The 20,404-nt window shown below is 36.3% G+C and overlaps 2 protein-coding genes across 2 annotated transcripts; one reads left to right on the forward strand and one right to left on the reverse strand.

Annotated features, from left to right (window-relative positions):
* Nucleotides 1–263: 263 nt before the first annotated feature.
* On the reverse strand, nucleotides 264–7,380 carry LOC110784549 (protein FAR1-RELATED SEQUENCE 5-like). The gene is made up of 9 exons (XM_056841936.1): nucleotides 7,320–7,380; nucleotides 4,282–4,302; nucleotides 4,030–4,176; nucleotides 3,099–3,342; nucleotides 2,422–2,988; nucleotides 2,119–2,283; nucleotides 1,782–1,937; nucleotides 824–1,712; nucleotides 264–389 (listed from the first exon to the last, which is right to left on the reverse strand). Exons 1-9 carry the CDS (start codon nucleotides 7,378–7,380, stop codon nucleotides 264–266), a joined length of 2,376 nt encoding a protein of 791 aa, XP_056697914.1.
* Nucleotides 7,381–9,683: 2,303 nt separating this feature from the next.
* LOC110784536 (uncharacterized) lies at nucleotides 9,684–19,808 on the forward strand. Its single transcript, XM_021988995.2, has 10 exons — nucleotides 9,684–9,944; nucleotides 10,064–10,193; nucleotides 10,444–10,504; nucleotides 10,611–10,743; nucleotides 12,166–12,289; nucleotides 12,675–12,731; nucleotides 12,818–12,914; nucleotides 13,372–13,579; nucleotides 18,547–18,607; nucleotides 19,467–19,808. The coding sequence occupies exons 1-10, from the start codon at nucleotides 9,844–9,846 to the stop codon at nucleotides 19,530–19,532; spliced, it is 1,038 nt and encodes a 345-aa protein (XP_021844687.1). The 5' UTR covers nucleotides 9,684–9,843; the 3' UTR covers nucleotides 19,533–19,808.
* Nucleotides 19,809–20,404: the final 596 nt, after the last annotated feature.

The raw sequence follows: 20,404 nt of genomic DNA on the forward strand, positions 1-20,404 counted from the left end.
AAGTTGTTCTTTTCACTTATGAATATGTTCTTTTGGTAACTATATATAGTTCTTTCATAAGCATTTAAAAAATACATTTAAATGAAAAATATGTACATATTATATACTCTTTGAGATTCAATCAAAAAACCTTCCCATTTAAAACTTCATATTAAAAACTACATTTTACTATATACGCTTGTTCTTTTACTTTGTTGATTGCACAAACAACAGTAGCTTGCAATCGACTAATATGTTCTTTTAAAAAATGAACAAATTACCAATCACGAAAAGAATCTACAAAGGATGTATGTGTACTCCAAAATAATCATCTGGAACATATGCTTCCAATTGTGAATTTGAAGATGTTGGATGACCAAAACCCCACCAACAGGTAAATTTATGATACACTGAAAAAGAACAAAAAAACAGTAAGGAAAAGAAGAACATGATTAGGAAGAAAAAAGAACAATGAAAAACAAAAAGGAACATAATAAAGGAATAAAAGAACAAAATAGATATTAAAAAAGAACATAATAAACATTACAAATAGATGTTCTTTTAAAAAATGAACTGTTTAGCAAAAGAACATAAACAAAAAGACAAAAAGAACATATAGGAAGAAAAATGAACAATGATAAACAAAAGGAACAAACTAAAGGAATAAAAGAACAAATAGATTTTTAAAAAGAACAATTTGCCAACAGAACATAATAAAGAAAACTAAAAGATCATTAACAAAAGGATAAATAGAACATATAAATGGAAAAAAGAACAATGATAAACAAAAAGAACATACTAAAGGAATAAAAGAACAAATAAATGTTTAAAAAGAACATCTTACCTGATTAGTAGACTGAGTTTCCTCCCTCAAATTATCAACATGTCTTTCTCTTCTCTTGTTCCAACCTTTCAGTTTATTGCGTTTCTTCTCAACAATTCCTTTAGGTCTCACATTCCTCTCATTAGCCTTTTCAGTCCCGTTCTTAATCTTCCTCTTTCGCTTTGGTGGATTTTGAATCATTGTTGGAATGACTTTTTCAGCAATCGGCTCCACAACATCCGACAAAACTGTGTCTGTTGAAGGCTCAACGACATCAAGTAGAGTTTCATCACGCACATAGTTGTTTGATACATTACCATCCCCTTCAACACCACCAATATACTCCTTTACTTTGCATGACATATCCAACACACCCAAATCAATAAGCTTCCTTGCAGCCGGACAATGTTGAGCTTCATTTATAACTTTAATGCAATTTCTTATGCTTTGCATCCTCCAAACTGAAGCAGAAACAACACTTACTTCATTATCTCTATCTTCTCCTTCTTCAACAATCGTGTTCATAGCCTCTTTGGTCCATCTCTTCATAATATATTGTTTGGGAATCTCTTCAACATTATGGACAATAAAAACTCGAAGAATATGAGAACAAAAAATTCCTATTTCTCCATATGACTTGCAAGTACAATCAACAACCATCTCTTGCTCATTAAACTTCACAACATGTCTAATGAAATCCTTTGTAGGATGCCCAACAATATACTTAGAAACTGGAAACTCATAGGAAATGCGTTGACACCTCAAACCAATTGCTTTGATGAATCGTTGCTCAAATATCAAATATATTTCAATGGTATACACATCCCGCGCATGCAAACATAACATGTTATCCGCACATGCGTAATATCTATTTCCAGTAGAAGAATTATAATCTCTCTTGTTCTCCTTACTTCTCCATTAATCAATTACATCCAAAAAACACTTATAAAAATCACATAAACCATTCGTTTTATGCAACCTCCTAGAAATAGAATGGTTTGTGGTCTCACTCCTTTGAGAAGATAAAATACCCCCAGAAAACCACTCTTTGTTATATGCAGGACACCATTTCTCTTTCAAATCATATAACCTCTTTATCCATTTGTATGTCTTGCAATTGTAATCAGTCATAAGACTACAAAAGAACAAATACCAAAAAAATAAAAGAACAATAAGCCACACAAAAAGTACACACAGAGAACACGTAACATATAGAAAAGAACAATATATCAAAAAAAAGAACAACGAAAATAAAAAAGAACAATTTTGGTTAACAAAAGAACAAAAGACTTACATAACACACAAAAGAACATTACCTATTCCAATAATGCTGAAATTCCGCAATTGTGTCAGTATATTTCAAAACATAATCAAATCTACGTTTGAAACCATCCTTAGCCATAACACCTTTGATGTTTACAATAGCATTTTCTCCTATATGCCACGTACATAACCGATGCCTTGATTTAGGAAACACTTCCCTAAAACACATCAACAAAAAGCAATATAAATATAATATTAATAAAAAGAACATTAAAAAAATAAAAAGAACATAAAATAGAGCTAAAAGAACACGAACGTACAATAAAGAACATAATAGGATCATAATCGAACAATACCTTATAGCCTTGTCCATGGCAGAACTCTGATCTGTCATGATAGTAACCGGTTGCTTCCCACCCATAGATATCAAAAAAGAATTAAAAAGCCACTCAAAAGAACCTGCCTTCTGATTCAAAAGAAACCCAACTCCAAGCATGATATTTTGAGTGTGGAGATACATTCCAACAAAAGGACCACATATCATATCGTATTTATTAGTACGATATGTTGTATCATGAATCAATAAATCCCCAAATGCTTCATAATCAGACCGCATTCTCCCGTCTCTCCAAAAAAAGTTGGTCAATTGATTAAATTCATTAAGTTGAAAATCATAATAAAAGCCGTGTTCATTAGCTTGTCTCATTGCAAACCACCTAATCAATTGATTTGAATCACAACCATCCAACTTATTCTTTTTCTCCGCATTGACAGCATCATATGCATCAGGAATAGTAAATCCTAAATGAGCTTCACCACCTACTTCTTTCCTCATTGCTCTAAGAACATCGGCAAGCTTAGTACCACTACAACTAAACGTAGTAAGGAAGGCCAACTGTTCTTTTGATAGGTTCCTATGAGACCTAATAAGATATCTCTTATTGGCAGGAACCATTGAATGATTATGAACACGAGAGTGTTTAGAAAGAACATACACTCCAGTTTTCTTATCAACATCAAACTAAACTGATGCCTTGCATCCAGTTCTCCTATCAATTTTTTTTTGTAACATTTAGGCACAACACCATCAGCTTTTTTAAAACCCTCATATGCACAAACAAAGAACCTCTGCCGAACTATTTTGGTACCATTCCTATACTCCTTTTTACCCTTCCTAGTACCAAAACCATTCCTAAAAGCATGACTGTTGTATAACTCATACGCTTCATCATCATCCTTAACTACACTACCCTCAAGTGAAACTGGTTCTTCATAATCTGCAAAAATAATAGAACATTACCAACACAAAAAGAACAACAATAGAGCATAAAAGAAAATAATGAAGTACAGAAAAAGAACATTATAAATAACAGAAAAGAACCTATCATATTAAAACAACTTTACCAATAAAAAAACGAAAAACACATGTGCATAAACGAACATAATAAAGTAAATGAAAATAACATTATAAGTAACAGAAAATGAACATATCATATAAAACACTTATATTAAAAATGTGAAAAGAACAACAAAAATGATAAAAGAACAATTTGATCTGATGTGTGTAATATCAAAAGAACAACAAGCTAAAGCAAAAAAGAACAACAAGCTAAACCTTAAAAGAACATAATAAAATAAAGAAAAAGAATATTATAACCAAAAGAAAAGAACATATCATGTAGAACACCTATTAACAATGTGAAAAGAACAAAAAAATAAATAAAAGAAGACCAAAAATGATAAAAGAACAATTTGAACTGATGTGTGTAATATCAAAAGAACAACAAGCTAAAGCAAAAAAGAGAACAACAAGCTAAAGCAAAAACGAACAACATGTTCATTGATTATTTTCCGTATCATTACAATCACTTAATACATACGAAGTATATCAGAACCAATATATAAAAGAACAAAAGGTAAGACTAAAAGAACATATAAAAACGAAAAAAGAACATGACTGATACCTTGACCAACAACCACATAAGATTCTGGATCATCATCAACATCATTTTCTTTCGAATGATCCAACGCATTATTCAAAATTTCTGAAAAGGTATAAGAAAATATATAATCAAATACGTTAATCAAAGTAATTTGAGATATGCAGAAATCTAATGATCAACAAAATCAAAATGAATTCAAATGATCAAATAAAGAAAATCGAAATCAAAATCATCACAAACAAGTAATTCGTTTTTAAAAAATTGAAAAATTACCTTCACAAATCAGATTATCAGCTGAGGAATTCAAATTTGAAGAAGAACAATCAATAGAATTTGAAATTGAAGTACAAAGATCAACTGAATTTTCCATTACTTTCTCTCTCCTCTTCACAGTTTCTCTCTCCTCTTTATAGTTTCTCTCTCCTCTTCATAGTTTCTGATTCGAAAATTATAACAGAAAAATGGAGCGAAAAATGGAAGGTATATATAACAGAAAAATGGAGCGGAAAAAAAAAGATCAAAATAAAACAGAGCAGTCATTGTTCTTTTCCAAGGTTTGTTCTTTTCTAACGTTTGTTCTTTTCTTTAACAAAAAAACAACGTTTGTTCTTTTCCTTCTCCAGAAACCCGCATAAACGCGTTTTATATTTAACGAGTGTCGTTTTGGGACAGGTGCACCAATCGCACCATACACACGCCTGTATAATCGAATTTGCTGGAAGATGGTGGGGGATGGGTTTTGTTTTTTTTTTGAGTGAAAACTTTTCCTTTTCTTTGTATTTCGTGTTTTTAATTCTTTTTTTTTTTTTTCTGTGTTATTTTTACTTTTTTTTGTTTTTTTTTGTTTTTAGGTGAGGAGTATAAATACTATTTCTTTTCTCATTTAAACCATGTAAATAATTAGTTTAGTTCTTCTTTTTCTTAGGGTTTAGGGTTTAGCTTTTAGAGAGAGAAAATGAGAGATAATCAACGAAAATTGGGGCTTTTGAATTCAAGTGTGACAATTTAGTTTTGATGATCAACCAATTAATCAATGAGCAATTTCTTACTCTCCCCTCATTTATTTCTTCATTTATTGCTTGATTTATTTTGTTTTATTTAGTTTAATTGTTCATGTTTAGTTTAATTATCCATGTTTAGTTTAGTTATTGTTAATGTTTAGAATCATGTTTTTAGTTGTTAATTTCGTTAAATTTCATATTTTTAGGATTATGGAGTAATTTATTGATTAGGGTTTGGTGAAAACTCAACATTGATTTTGTTTGGGTGTTTGTGATTGGAAATTAGGGATTTTCATGATTAATTATTGCATGTTTAGGCATTTCCAATACATGTTGCTTTTAACTTGATCAATTAAGTGTTCCATGATTGCTTGGAGTAGTCTAGTTGGGTTGGAAAGGGATTAAAGACCTAAGCTTGGCTATGTTGTTGAATTGGGATTTTGATTTACCCCGGGTGTGATAGGGTAGAACGGGAGTTCATCCTTGATGCTTAGGGAAATTGTTCGCGCATCGGGAGATGGTTGGAACTATTTGTGAATTCAACGCTTATTCATGTAGTGCTTGTGAATCTTCCCCGTTTTCAATTGTCTTATGTCCATCCCGTGATTTGTTGTTGTTTGACCCATTCCCTAATCTCGTTTACTTTTGATTTCTTAGTTTAGTTGATTTAGTTTTAGTTGGTTAGTTGACTTTCCAACTCGTTTCGACCTAGCTTGTTGTTCGATTAGCATAAATTAGCGCACCTTAGTCCTTGTGGATTTCGACCCTTGCTTACCGCTTTAATTATGTTTAGTGGTTAGTTTAGGTAATTTTTTTGATTAGGAGAGACTAGTAACGACCTAGTTTTCCCCTTGATCAGCGGGCAGCTGGCTCGCCTTGCTGTGCGCAGGCTTCGCTAGGCGCAGGCCTGGCTTCGTGCTGGGCCTTGCGTCTAGCAAGCTCGTCCGATGTTTATTTTGTACGACGCGCTTCCGATTAATTTTTCGATTCCGGAATTTATTTACGATTCGAACAATATTTAATATTTCCGATTCCGGAATTAATTTCCGTTTCTAACAAATATTTAATATTTTCGATTCCGGAATTATTTTCCGATTTCGATAATATTTCCGATTCCGACAATATTTCCGTTTCCGGCAATATTTCCATTTCCGATAATATTTTTCGATACGTACCATGTTTCCTCTTACGGCAACATCTACGACTTGGATAATATTTATATTTCCGATACGATCCATATTTCCGTTTCCGGAATATCATCGTTTCCGGTAGTATTCATAATTTGCCTTTTAACGATTTCAGCTCCCACTGGAACCGAGATCCGTCGATTCCGAATATCCATAAATGGAGTATTTAATTCACTTAAATACTTGATCCGTTCACGTACTATTTGTGTGACCCTACGGGTTCAGTCAAGAGTAAGCTGTGGATTAATATTATTAATTCCACTTGAACTGAAGCGGCCTCTAGCTAGGCATACAGTTCACTTGATCTTACTGAATTATTAACTTGTATAATTAATTAATACTGAACCGCATTTATTAGACTTAACATTGAATGCATACTTGGACCAAGGGCATTATTTCCTTCATTTCTTGCCTTAGTTTAGAATATTATGATTGCATTAGGTTAGGAAAACATGTTGAATAGGATATTATAATATCCTATCACATGAGCCAAGCCAACCGACCAAGCAAGGAGCTCGACCGACCAGCAAGGCCCACGCCGACGCTGACACACACACGCGCACAACACAACACGTAGTGGGCTTTGGGCCGTCACTGCTGCTGCTGATGTGGCTTCCTCGCGCGCGCAGCCGAGGCAGCAAGGCCATGGGCTTGGCGCCTTTGTGTGCCTTGCGCGTGGGCTTGCTTCCATGTTTGCTTTATTGGATTATCATTCGATAATTCATTTATCGTTTCCTACTTGACGATCCATTGTCGTACGATACGATTATTCGTTTCGCCTAGCTTACGAATATACGCAACACGATATATGATTTCACGATCCAATGTTAAATCGTTTAACTATGTTTTCCGAACTATTTTCCCGAAAAGCTATTAAATGAATTTCTTATTCATTTAATTCGATGATATGTTACATGTCAATGGTGTGACCTTATAGGTTCAGTCAAGAGTAAGCTGTGAGCATAATTAGGATTAGAACTCACTGATCGGAAGCATTGCTCCAGCCAGCTGTTCCGATCACTTGATCTCACTAAAATAATTGTTCATCATTAATCTTCAACCTTTGGTATTAGACTAATGCACATTGGGTGAAGGACATATTTCCTTCAGTTGGTCTGACTACCCTTCCTCCCAGTCTCCTGGACCACGGACCCTCCAGCAACACTCTCTTTGTTTACCGACATGATCAGATTGCTCCGCACCCAACCTTCGTTCACACAGCAGCTAGCACAAAGCAACTTCAGCAAGACCGCCCCTTCGATTGTCGATGCTCTGATACCACGTGTCACGTGCTGACTATTTTCCTTAGTCTCACACGCTGCCTACTAGCGTCACACTCCCGTCGGACTAACTAGTCAAGGCACTTCGATGCTCAACTAATGCTAGGTGTGTTAGGTTATGATACATATGACAATTCATAAATCATGCGGAAAAAACCATAAAGCCAGGAAAACATATTATTTACACATAATCATTTAGCATAGTTTAGATGCATACTCTTTGTTGCGTGCCTTCCCTAGCTGCGCCCGAACCGAACAAGAACAAGTCTTTAGGACTCCTAGTGTCGTCCCTCCGTAGATAGTCCACAGCACGTCCGGATCCGCCTTAAGATTGACCAACTAGAATCGCCCTTAAGGTACTACTTATTTTCGGCTAAATGGGCAAGAGTTATGGCTGATTTTTCTGCTTAAAAATCCTAGCTTTGAATACTTGAAAACATGTATATAAATTTATGACCCTAGGCATATATTTATAGAACCTTGGAAAGGATTTCGAATCCTGTTAGAATACTAATTAATTAATTAGAATCCTATTAGAACTCTAAATAATTAATTTAATCTTTTAGGATTAGGATTTAATCTATGCACGAATCCCGATAGCTTTAGGATTCGTATAGCACGTACACACGCACCGCACGAGCATCGCACGCCCATGCGCAAGCCTTGCGGCCCACGCTGTGCGCACGGCGCACAGGCCCACTGCCCGCAGCCCATTTGTGCGCGCGCGCCAGCCTTGGCTGGGACTGGCCTTGCGCTGGGCCTGGTCGAGGCATTGGCGTGTTGTTGGATGCGTGTGGCTTGCTGGGCGATGGCCTGGCTTCGTGCTGGGCCCTCGTCCGGCAGGCCTCGTCCGATGCTTATTCGTACGATACGCTTCCGATTAAATTCCCGGTTCCGGAATTCATTTCCGATACGAACAATATTTAATATTTCCGATTGCGGAATTAATTTCCGTTTCGAACAAATATTTAATATTTCCGTTTCCGGAATTATTTTCCGATTCCGATAATATTTCCGATTCTGACAATATTTCCGTTTCCGGCAATATTTCCGATTCCGGCAATATTTCCATTTCCGACAATATTTTCCGATACGTACCATGTTTCCGTTTCCGGCAACATCTACGACTTGGATAATATTTATATTTCCGATACGATCCATATTTCCGTTTCCGGCAATATCATCGTTTCCGGAGTATTCATTTCTTGCCTGTGACGATCTCAGCTCCCACTGAAACCAAGATCCGTCGATTCCGAATATCCATAGATGGAGTATTTAATGCCATTAAATACTTGATCCGTTTACGTACTATTTGTGTGACCCTACGGGTTCAGTCAAGAGTAAGCTGTGGATTAATATCATTAATTCCACTTGAACTGAAGCGGCCTCTAGCTAGGCATTCAGCTCACTTGATCTCACTGAATTATTAACTTGTTAATTAATACTGAACCGCATTTATTAGACTTAACATAGAATGCATACTTGGACCAAGGGCATTATTTCCTTCAAGGTGATGCTACGAAAGCTTTAAGTGTGGGAAATACTAAGGCACAAGTGATTGACTTTTAAAAATGTTTTGTATTGCTTGAGAGAGAATTACAAGTGTTTGATGACATGTACAAATGAATGCCAAAGCCTATTTATAGGACTTTGATGCCCTAGAGACTTCTACTCTAGAAGTTTCTACAATGCTCCTTCCAAGGAGTTCTCTATAAGTATCTAGAATGTTCCCACCTCCAAGGAACCAGAAAATACAAGAAGGTTTCTAGAAAATACTTACAAACATGTACAAGGGTGTTCTAGAGTCATCCATGCTAGAACACTCTAGAGAAAACCTAGCTAGAATGCCCAAGAGCACTCTAGAACCTTCCGGAGTCATCTCGAGAAGCTTGCTGCACCATCGGGCCCCACTCGGGCCTCAAAACCCAATTCTGGCCCGACCATTGTCTTCATTGGGCCAAAATATGTGGGACCCACAAGTTTCAGCCCAATCTAAGTTCAATTTGCCCACCGAACAACCCATTATTACATTAATGTCAAGTGGATGTTCACTAGGAATTTATGCAGTCAACGCCCATGGACACCCCTGTGGCCCATGCTGCTGCCTTGCCGCCTAACGATAGCACTACAACGCTGTCTTCGAATGCCTTGTCGCCTTGATGAGGGACATTTAGGGATGGCTCGTTACATCACGCTTTGATGTGAAATAGCTAGAATGCCTAGGGACTGAACCCATTCTCCACCGTCCACACTTCACTCCAAACCCAGTAATCTGACCTCATAATTAATCGGAAAATAGACGTGAAATAGAATCCAATCTCCCCCCTCTCTCTCTCCAGATTCCCCAGTCAAAAAGAGGTGCATGACATGTATTGCACCTACCATCGCCTCCATCTCACAACAACATCCTCACTCCGCTCTTTGAATTTCAACTTCCACAGACATCACCATCACCCAATTCCCACCAGGTTCCCCATTCTTAATTGCGAATCTTGCCTGACATTATAATCACCATTAATAACCATAAATTCCCTTAATTATTCATCCTTATTTTCTAATTAATTTGTTTTTTTTGTACATTTTGCAGGGTTGCAGTTTGCAGTGGGAGGCAGTTTTCGATGGATTGTATTGGAAGTGAAAATATGGTGGTAGGTGATATTCTCTCACTTCAGAGTAAGATTGCTGCAATTCGTGCTGCTGGTCCTTCCAAGCTTCAGGTCTACGCTTCATTTTATTTGATCATCTTGTGGGTTACAACGAATTAAATTGATATGGGTTTATTATGTATTTGGTGAGAAATTCCAAAAATGATCTGGGTTTGTTATAATTTGGTGGTTTAAGGGTAAGGTTCAACCAACTTTTGCTGTAAGGTTTGGATACTGTTATACAATTCGTACAGTTTAAAAGAGGAAGGCATGACATAATTCCATTGTTATATTCATAAGCTTGACACATAACACTTATCAGGTAATTGCCGATTTTGATGCTACATTGACAAAATACAATATCAATGGTCAAAGGGGGCAAAGTAAGTAGGCATCCAATTATCCTTTGTTACTCGTAAGATACTCTTGGTACTTGCACTCTATAGTAGATAATGCTTCTATTTCTCTGTTTGCTAATAACATGTGTAGCCAGTCATGCACTTCTACAACAGGGGAATCCAGAGTATGACTTAAAGAGACAGAAACTATATGACAATTATCATCCATTAGAAATCTGTCCAGCAATTCCAGTTGAAGAGAAAACAAAGCTTATGGAAGAATGGTAATTTTATATAACATTTAATGTTGAACCTCTTGATATCTCCAGCTAAATTTTCTTTGCTCTCGTTGTCATTCATTACAAGTTTACAACCAGCCAAGAAGAACCATTTCTCTTTTTCATTACAACCAGCCTTTTTACTTTATTATTCACATACCATTTTCTAGTCTGACAACTCAAATTACTAAGTACTTCATTATTTAACAATGGCAGGTATATTATATTGGAAGGGTTTCTGTTAATCTAATTCGTGAACAATCCTTCTATCCCATTTTTTATAGATTCCGTTTAGTGATGTCTCAAATTATAGTATAAAACACCCAAATAACGTTCCCCCAAGGCAACTGACGAATCTCACACTCTTAACATAAAAGGCATCATCAATTACCATTGCTCATGGTTATTAACCAAGTGAATATTTCTTGGTTTGATTGAAGTTTATTTGAGAAAATGAATAATTTAAACGGATATATTTATTAAAACTCTTCCATCTTTGTTTGTATCACAAAATGAGAAGAAGGGACCACTTGAGTACATTGTTTAAAAAAGCGTGCTTAAGCGCTGAAGTGCGAAGCTCTAGGGCAAAGCGCTTAATAGCGAAGCACTGTGATTAAGCGCGCCGAAGCGCGTGAAGCACGCGAAGTTCAAAATGCGCGCTTTTTGGCGCTTCATTGAAATTCTTTTATTTTTTATTATTTTGCGTTGAAAGCTTTTATTATATGTTGTTATTGTGCTTTGGACCACGCCTTATTAATCCTTAACAATAGAAAGTGGGCCAAGAGTCCAAAAGAAAAGGAAAAAGAAGAAGACAACAGTCATAGCAGCCGGTCATAGCTTCGGGATAAACACTATGTTATGTGCTTTATTTTTGTTAAAATAAAGAGTAATATATTTTTGGAAGCAAATCTAATTTTTATATATTTTTGTGGTTATTTTTGTAAGATATATATGCATAATAGTAAAAAAAACTTTAATTCTTAAAAAGTGTGTTTCACTTCGATGAAGCGCGCGCCTTGCGCTTAGGCTCTAGAACTCGTATCGCTTTTGTGTGCTTTGCGCTTTTTTATACGTTGTTGAGTAGTTTTCAGCCAGAGGTTGTTCAAAGTAATTTGTGTGCATGGTGCTTATTCTTGTGATTGTTTGCCACTTCTTCCACTATTCTCAAGCCAAGAGTTATTGCTCGTTTGAATTGTGTTAGCAATAAGAAAATCCATGTGAATTATAAGCGAATTTGGATCAACTAATCCTCTCCTCCCCCCCCCCCAAAAAAAAAGAAAAAAAAGAAATCATATTGAATCAGTCAAGGATTTATGAACTTTCTCTCCGGGCTATTCCTAGCACTCTCTTTGGATAAGGAGTTAAATTAGTGAATCATATCCTTGATCTTTTGACTTAACTGATGTTTCTATTCCCCGCCGTAAACAGGTGGGAAAAGACACATGCTCTTCTTGTTGAGGGAGGTCTTACATTTAATGATATACGAAAGTCTGTTGCTAATGCCAGAATGGCATTTAGAGACGGCGTAATTGAACTCTTTCAGATTTTAGAGGTGATTTCTAATGTTTTTTCAATCCTTTTCCATTTTTGCTGTTTCTGTTGCATGCATGATTGTATGTGAATTCTCTGCTTCACATTAACTTCAATTCAGTGAGTATATGCAAACCCTGCATCAATTTATCGAATAAGTTACTAGAACCAGCTATCAAGTAAAGCAAACTATTTTATGCTCTAAGCCACTAATATTACTTGTATTCTGTGGTTTCTTCTTTATCCTTCAATCAAATGCCATGACTAAGTGTTTCGTGGACCTCCTCGTTTAGCACTAGTACTTTGCTCATTTTCTGTATATCCAAAAGGTTATATGAAAGAAGATTCTAACTTTTGAAGTTTCCTTCACTGTTGTTTATAATTGTTTGTTATTGTTCCTGGTGCAGAAAAAGAATGTACCACTCCTTATTTTTTCTGCAGGGCTTGCAGATATCATAGAGGAGGTAGGTGGGAATTATTGTCATCTCTTTCAACAATGGCTGGAGTTTTTTTTTTTTTTCACTATCATTTTGTTCCATGAAATGAAAAGGTCCTGAGGCAGAAAATTCAGAGACCTTTTAAAAATATTGAGATCGTATCAAACCGGATGGTCTTCGATAACCAAGGGAACCTATCATCTTTTAAAGGTATTACTGTTATGTCACTAATATGTGAACCTCATTGACATTTTGATGCTTGTTGTAGTAGCTAGTACCTCAATCGGTGAAGCTAAAACATTCACAGATCATAATGATATTCGGCCAGTTGACCAAATTGGTAAAATAAGTTGAACGTTTACGACAACTTGGTAACTTAAATTAGATCCGGCGTCAATTGGCCATAAGTTAGGCTTCGAATATGAAAAACACATGCGTGTATTTCACTTCTTCCGTTTTCATATTTATCCATAATTTTTGTTTCTTTTTCCAAATATTCCCCTATTTAGTGACAAATTAGATCCTCGTGAAAAAACTAACGAATTAAACCACACGACTATTTTTATTTCTTTTCAACTTCTGTTACATTATGCCGCTAATTTGGTGAAATTTCCTCTGAATTTTTCGATCTATCATCGGTAATTATTATTGTCTTATTATATTCCAGGAAAAACCATTCATGTCTTAAATAAGAACGAACATGCCCTTGATATGGTGGCACCTTTACATGATGAAATGGGAGTTGTGGATGAGCCAGTCATTGATTATGTTGCAATGAAACGGAGAACCAACGTTCTACTTCTTGGAGACCACATTGGAGACTTGGGAATGTCAGATGGTCTAAGTTATGAAACACGAATATCAGTGGGTTTTTTGTAAGTTCATCTCTTCATTTCTACCTTCCGTTGCAGCATGATAATTGGTTTTCCTTAGTAATACTTCCATGAGTTATGACCATCTTGGCTATCTTACTTTTGCAGCACTGATTTGTGATGTCTTTCTATCTATGCAACTTTTTATTTTTATTTTTACGAATAGCAGGAACTAGAGATAGACCAAGAGGAAAAAAGAGAAGTATGTTACAACATGATTCCAATCCTGTAACTGAAAAATGTGGTACTTCCTAGTTGGTTAATACAAAAGTGTTCTTATAGAACCTGTCGATTCACCCTTCCTTCCCTTCTTAGTCTGGGCATCATCTAGCATATTTGATATCCTTGGAGCACATTCATCTTTCCGTGTAGTAATCATGGATATCAGGTCCCTGCACTTAGACACCATATTAGTTAGATATTTTGGGCTTTGGGGGTCTTCCACGTTTGCAGTTTTTTTTACATTGAACTGAATTTAGGAAAATAATCTTCCAGCCCTTCTCGACACAGATTTGAAGCCAGGATAACTGCTAATTTTCCATAGCGTGAGTTCGACACCTGCTTCCTCTCTTCATATCCCAAATTCCATCTGGCACAATCATCTTTAAAAGCACTTGCAGTGGCATCTATGTTTTGTCTCAGGGAGAAAGAGTCTTTGAAACTAGCATCTGTGTTTTACTTGATCCAGCTGTAGGAGGTGAATGCCAGGATACAAACTTTTATATAAGGTGGTCTTACACAAAAGACCACCTTGATGTCATATAAGTTAAGCAATGAAATCAATTAGTTAAACACTTGAACTAATTAGTTAAGCACTGAAACAAATTAGTTAAACAATGAAAATAATTAGTTAAGCACTAGAACTAATTAGTTAACCAATAGAACCAATTAGTTAAACAATCAAAGTGGTCTTTCCGGTAAGGCGGTCTTACACAAAAGTTGCCGATGCTAGGATCTGTGGGCAATAAAAAAGAATTGGAGTTGCTTAATGGGAGCAGTTTTGGTGGTTAGGAATTCTCAGGAAAGGTCCATTGCGTGTCTCTGATTCCAAGCACGCCTTTTCTGATTGAGTGGTACCTCTAAAAATGGTTGCAGTTCTTCAATCCATACTTTTTATAGAATGAAAGAAATAATGATGTTCAAGTCAGGGTTATGGTTGTGATTCAGTCAGGAGGGATGGGGTGGAGGAGGCTATGGAGAAGTTAATTTTAGCTGCAGGTCCAGGGGGTTCTTGAAGATGGTGGCAGGGAGCTAGGGACAGAGAGGAGGCTCCAAACTTGCTTTTCTTGAGGATAACCCTGCAGCACATGCATAGAGTCTTCACTCATATGTTACATTTACACTCATTATCAGAAGACTTTATGTATGTATAAGGAGCCTGTCTTTAGCAACAAGCCAGAGGAAGAATTGAAGAAGGGACATTTGAATCTTCCATAGAAAGGGAGACCGCCTTTGCAATTGCTTCAACAAACAAGAATTTTGTGTAAGAAGGGATGATGACGTCTTGGGTATTCATATTGGGACCAGGAAGGCTTTGGATGATAAGTTGGATTAATCACGAATGGCCAGGGGAGTGATGAGAAAATCTTATCCCTGCTCAGAATAACAAGAGACAAATATGATTTTCTCTTCTGCCCTTTGCATGGGTCCATGGGTTAGGTTACCAAGCTCCGTACTATCATCTAGATAGAATTGAAATCTAGACCCATCTCCAAGGCCCCATTTAGTAGAATCCTTGAAATTACAACCCCCCCCCCCCCCTCCCAGGCCCCTATCCTGATATGAGGTCCTGAGGCAAAAGATTTGAACCCTCCAGATTTGTGAAATTTTCTTTCCTTGCAACTTGAGTTGTTGACTTCTGTTATCTATTCGTAAAAGTTTATGGAAGTTCTTGCAAAGCTGGGTAGCATATCCATAGTTCTCAGCACAATTATTTTGTCAGTCTTACAGTTGCTTTGGTGATGATTTCTACTGGTTTTATTAACTCTTATTTTCTTATCCGGGTTTGATAATCATATTACTGCCGAAAACTAAAATAAGACAACAATCTGTTGAGGATGAAGACAGTCAGACAATCATAATAGCAGATGATATTACCAATGGAGTTTGTATTATTGAGACCTGTAGACTTGCTTTTAACAGGGATAGCATAGTATTTAATTTAAGGTGAGTTCAGAGAAAGTTTGGTCACATGGATTAACTACGACTGACAGTCAGACCTCACTCTCACTCCATATTATCTGGATGGGATAGGGGTTCTTGGAAGAACGTGGCAGAGACAGAGAGGAGGCTCCAAACTTCCTTTTGCTTGAGGGTATTCCATTAGCACATGCACTGATGCAAGGAGTCTTCACTCATATTCTTACACAACTTATACTCCTCACTAAGAAGAATTTTTTTTATTTATAAGGTAGCCTGTCTTTAAACAACTAGCCAGAGGAAAATTTGAAAAAGTTATGTGACAGACCTAATGCAACTGACCTTTGAATCATCCATAGAAAGGGAGTCCTTAAGCCTTTGACATTGCTTCAACAAACAAGAATTTCGTGTTATAGGATAAGAAGAGATTAAAAGTCTTGGATATTCAGATTGGGACCATTGGCTTTGGATGATTAATTGGATTTAGTTAGGAATGAAGAAATGGCGATGAGAAAATCTCATCCCTACTCAAAATAACAAAAGATAACTACGGTTTTCTCAGTTCCCTTTGCGTGGATCCATTGGCTAAGTTCTCAGAGGACCAAACTCCATACAATCATCTAGAATTGTAGACAGAACTGAATTCTAGACACATCTCCAAGGCCCCATTCAGTAGAATCCTTGAAATTAATCAGTTGGATCACATGGCTTAACTACGACTAGTAGTCAGACCTCAACTCTCACTGCCGTTATTTTTCTAATTGGAATATTCTCAATATTAATCTGGTTTATCATATATGGAATGTTGTCAACTGGTGGAAAGAGCCTCATCATAATTTCCCTTTTTGATTTTAGTTATGTTACATAGCATTTGCTTGCTACGTAATTGCCCTGCAATAAAAATGGGACCACACTTTAATTAGAGTGAGCTTTGAAAAATGAGATGCAGAATAACATAGGAGATAAATCATTGTTAAGACACAATAACACATAACAAAGGGGAGAGTTGTGAGTCTTGTGAGGTGAGATTTCTGTTCGTATGTCAAGGATATCTAGAGTTCTTTTACAAGCTTTACTGTCTTTACTTCTATGATTGATCTTCATTAATCTACAGTGGCAATTATGCTCAATCATGATACTTAATTTAACGCAAAATTCCAGGGTCACTTGGTTCCATGAGGTTGGTTTCATTTTAGGCATCATGCCTTGGGGGTTTGGTTGAATCAGTTGCCAAGTCGGGTATCGGCCTCTGGTGGGTTTATGTGTTAGTAGACTAGGTGGTGATGAGAAATTCACAAGTAATCCTGTTTCTTTATCTCTTATTTCCTCCGTACTATCATTACAATTGAATGGATGTTTTCTGTAATTGAAATGGAGGTTAATTGGATCATATGAAGGTTTATTCATGGGATACATAACAATTTGTTCTTGATGTTTTTAATATCAAATTTTCAAAAAATGACTACAATATGGTGATTTTTGAAAGCACATTGCAACAAGTTGTCCTAATAGGAGGTTCTGACAAGAGCCCAGCACGTGGCAAGGATTGTATACAAGGTTAAAAATATAACGAAGGTCATCAATCTAGTAGTATATACGAAGTGTGGGGTGTCAACTACCTTAGTTGGTTAAAGTCACTGGGGGGTCGTATCACCTAGGACCAAATCCCATTCTCATCCTTTGTGGCTCTCTCTACACCAAGAAAACTGGTAATCTGGTATCTATTATGAAGTTGGAAGGTAGAGGAAATATGCTTACACAGATCACATAGCTTAAAGAGTTCTTCTCTGTGAGTCTTCTCCAAAGCTTAAAATGTTCTTTGATAAGACAATAGAGAGTATTTGAGAAGTTGTAGTCTTTTTGTATTGCCTTTTGGTTTCTCAACAATCACAATCAGATATTTATACAAGGTATTAGGAGACTAGTAACCTATGGAAACTAATGGCCATAATGCTAGTAACATAAAACTAATGGCAATAATACTAGCTAGTAACATAAGGAACTAAATAACACTAATTACAATGTTAATACTATAGTTAGTAATAGTAACCTCCTTCTAATATTCTTCTCTATGAGTCTTCTCAAAGCTTGAGGAGTTCTTCAAGGACCCTTATATGACATTATTTACCTTGGATATACTTGCACATCTTTAGGAAGTGAAAAGGACGCTTATTGAAAAGCTTCAGAGTGGATGCTCGTGATTATTGTGTATTATTTTCTTTTTTCTTTTCTTTTGTGGGGGGGGGGGGGGGGTTTAGGGTTACAGAAAATGTTTCAGAAGATTTTCATTTTTGACATACGATACCTCTCACCAGCAAAGTTCTTTAACAAATGGTTACAAGAGGAAGGCAGTAAAGGAGCTTGTTTTGCTTCAGATTCTGTTTGGGGTTTTTGGAGCTTTATCCAATGTGCCTCCCTCTCATGCCACAATTGACAAAAATATTCTGTAATACTCCCTCCATTCCTAAATAATTGCCCACGTTTGACTTTGGATCATTTTCTAAGAAATCGAATTAAAGTACAATTATAATTTTGACATCTCTGTCATATTATCATTGTCCTTTTGATTTCTTAGTAAATAATACGAAGTACTCCATAGTATTAAGAGTAACATGTAAATGTTCAAATTTAACTTCCTAAATTTTGAAAGTGACCTATTATTTGGGACAAGGCCAAGAAGCTAAAATAGAATTGCGGCCTGTTGTTTACAGATGTATATAGTACAAATCTGCACCGATTATGAACATAATAACCTATAAATATGTAATGTAATCCTGCACTATCATTTAAGTAGAAATAGTGACTGACGGAGAGCCATATGAATCATGCAGAAACGACAAGATCAATGAGTCTCTGGAGAGTTACAGCAAAGCCTTTGATGTTGTGTTATTGGTGAGTGGTCTAACTTGTGTGCCTCTTGTTTTTTTTCTTTTCTTTTTTGTGATTCCTGATATTCTAATAATTCTATTATTGGTCAATGTTTGTCCTAGTCACCCTTTCCTTTTCTCTGCTTTATTTCTCCTGTTGCACTGGTAGTTTGGGCCAGTAGATGAAGGGCTATAGTAGAGTGTTATTAGAAGTTGGGCCTACAGATTAATTTATATGGGATCTAAGTTGTTAAGCTGTCGATCTCACTTTATTAAATGTACTTTATTCTGTGGAAAAGACCTAGAGAAAGATATTGAGTTACCGAGAAAACTCGTGAAATGCATAGCCTGACACTGGAATCTATTGTTTATGATTGGGATAAAAATTTCCAGTCATCCAAGAAAACACAAGTGTTGAGGTTTTAATCTTGAATGAATGGGTAGTTCCTTTGGTAGACTGACTTGCAACATTTAGAAAATATTTACCTCTTGTAAGTATATCACAGAAGGGGAGAAAAAATCTGACAAGAAATTAGTGTCATTCTATCAAAAAAAAAAGTTGCTAATTAATGTAAGTCTGAAATATTTTGTTCTTGATATACCAACACATTGAGATTGTATTGGTTTTGGAGTGCTTGTGTAAAATGCAGTGTCAACAAGAAGACTTCGTCTTGTCTTTAAAGTTTATAGAAAACATTGAAGTATATCTACTGATCACTGACAATTTACAGAAATGCATGTTCCGAGTGCTTTTTTTTGTGACAAAAATGCAGTATGTTGACATTCTGTTTGGTTGGTGTGGGTTGAGCGATTTTTTATGGAAGAGTTGTTGTGTTCGTATTGATGTTTTTATGAGGAATTTAAGAAGTGTACTCTTGTTTCAGAATGATGCCCCAATGTCGGGAGTTGTCGACCTTCTTTATCAGCTAATCAAAGATGGGATAGACTGATCAAGTGCCTTGGATGCTTTTTCACACTAACACCTAAAGTCAATCATCTGTGTATTGAAACTACAACCTCCCATATTGACATTATCATGATTTTAGTCAAGTATTATACGTTTCATTAATCATGATTTTTGTCTTATGATATTGACATTATCATGATTTTGATATTGAAACGGCTACCCATTTCTTGCAGTAGGAATCATTTACTTGTGTACAAATTTGTCTACATTAGGATAGCCTCATCTTTTTATTTCATTTTTGACTCACTAATTACCTCCATTTTCTGCTACAGTCGTGGTGCAGTAATTGCATACGGGTTGGTCATGTGGGTTGTACAACTAGCCGTGGACGCGTTACAGCTCCTGTATCATTGTACCTAAAGATACATTAGGTATTCCCGGTCTAGTCTTAAAATGGAGTTTTTTTGTTATCGAGAATCAAGTGAGAGAACAATAGTGTTTGGATTTTTATCACCGGCTGGCCCGGCCTGGCCCAGCCCTGCCCGGCCCAGCCCTGCCCCGCCCTGCCCCGCCCCGCCCCTAATTAAGTTTATAGTTGAGTTATCGAGATCCCTCTATCTCTCCCAGTTATTACAATGGTACATTTAGAAAGTCCACTCTTAATCCTCCCCCTCCAAGCAAAGATGTGTGAGGTGGAAATGTGTTGGATATTGAGTGAGTGTACACGGCACAATAATAATGTACCATTTAGCATGGAAGATGATGTGCTTAGAAGCAAACACAGCCAAAAGTAGAAAGTGCGAGATCGACACCACATATTTAGCAAGTGGCAGACATACCCCATCCCATTTAGCTTGGTTTATATTCAAAGTCAAACTCTTAACATTTCCAACAATATCATTATCATTAAAACTT

This window comes from Spinacia oleracea, chromosome 4, assembly GCF_020520425.1.
Source record: "Spinacia oleracea cultivar Varoflay chromosome 4, BTI_SOV_V1, whole genome shotgun sequence".
NCBI classification, from domain to species: Eukaryota; Viridiplantae; Streptophyta; class Magnoliopsida; order Caryophyllales; family Amaranthaceae; genus Spinacia; species Spinacia oleracea.

Excerpts from the sequence above, each read along its gene's own strand:
- LOC110784549 (XM_056841936.1), bottom strand. The coding sequence starts at position 7,380 with ATGTCGGTAAACAAAGAGAGTGTTGCTGGAGGGTCCGTGGTCCAGGAG. Across the intron at positions 2,284-2,421 it reads GCCATGGACAAGGCTATAAG|GGAAGTGTTTCCTAAATCAA; the intron begins GTATTGTTCGAT and ends GATGTGTTTTAG. Across the intron at positions 390-823 it reads AAACTCAGTCTACTAATCAG|TGTATCATAAATTTACCTGT; the intron begins GTAAGATGTTCT and ends GTTCTTTTTCAG.
- LOC110784536 (XM_021988995.2), top strand. The coding sequence starts at position 9,844 with ATGTATTGCACCTACCATCGCCTCCATCTCACAACAACATCCTCACTC. Across the intron at positions 10,744-12,165 it reads ACAAAGCTTATGGAAGAATG|GTGGGAAAAGACACATGCTC; the intron begins GTAATTTTATAT and ends CGCCGTAAACAG. Across the intron at positions 13,580-18,546 it reads CGAATATCAGTGGGTTTTTT|AAACGACAAGATCAATGAGT; the intron begins GTAAGTTCATCT and ends TGAATCATGCAG.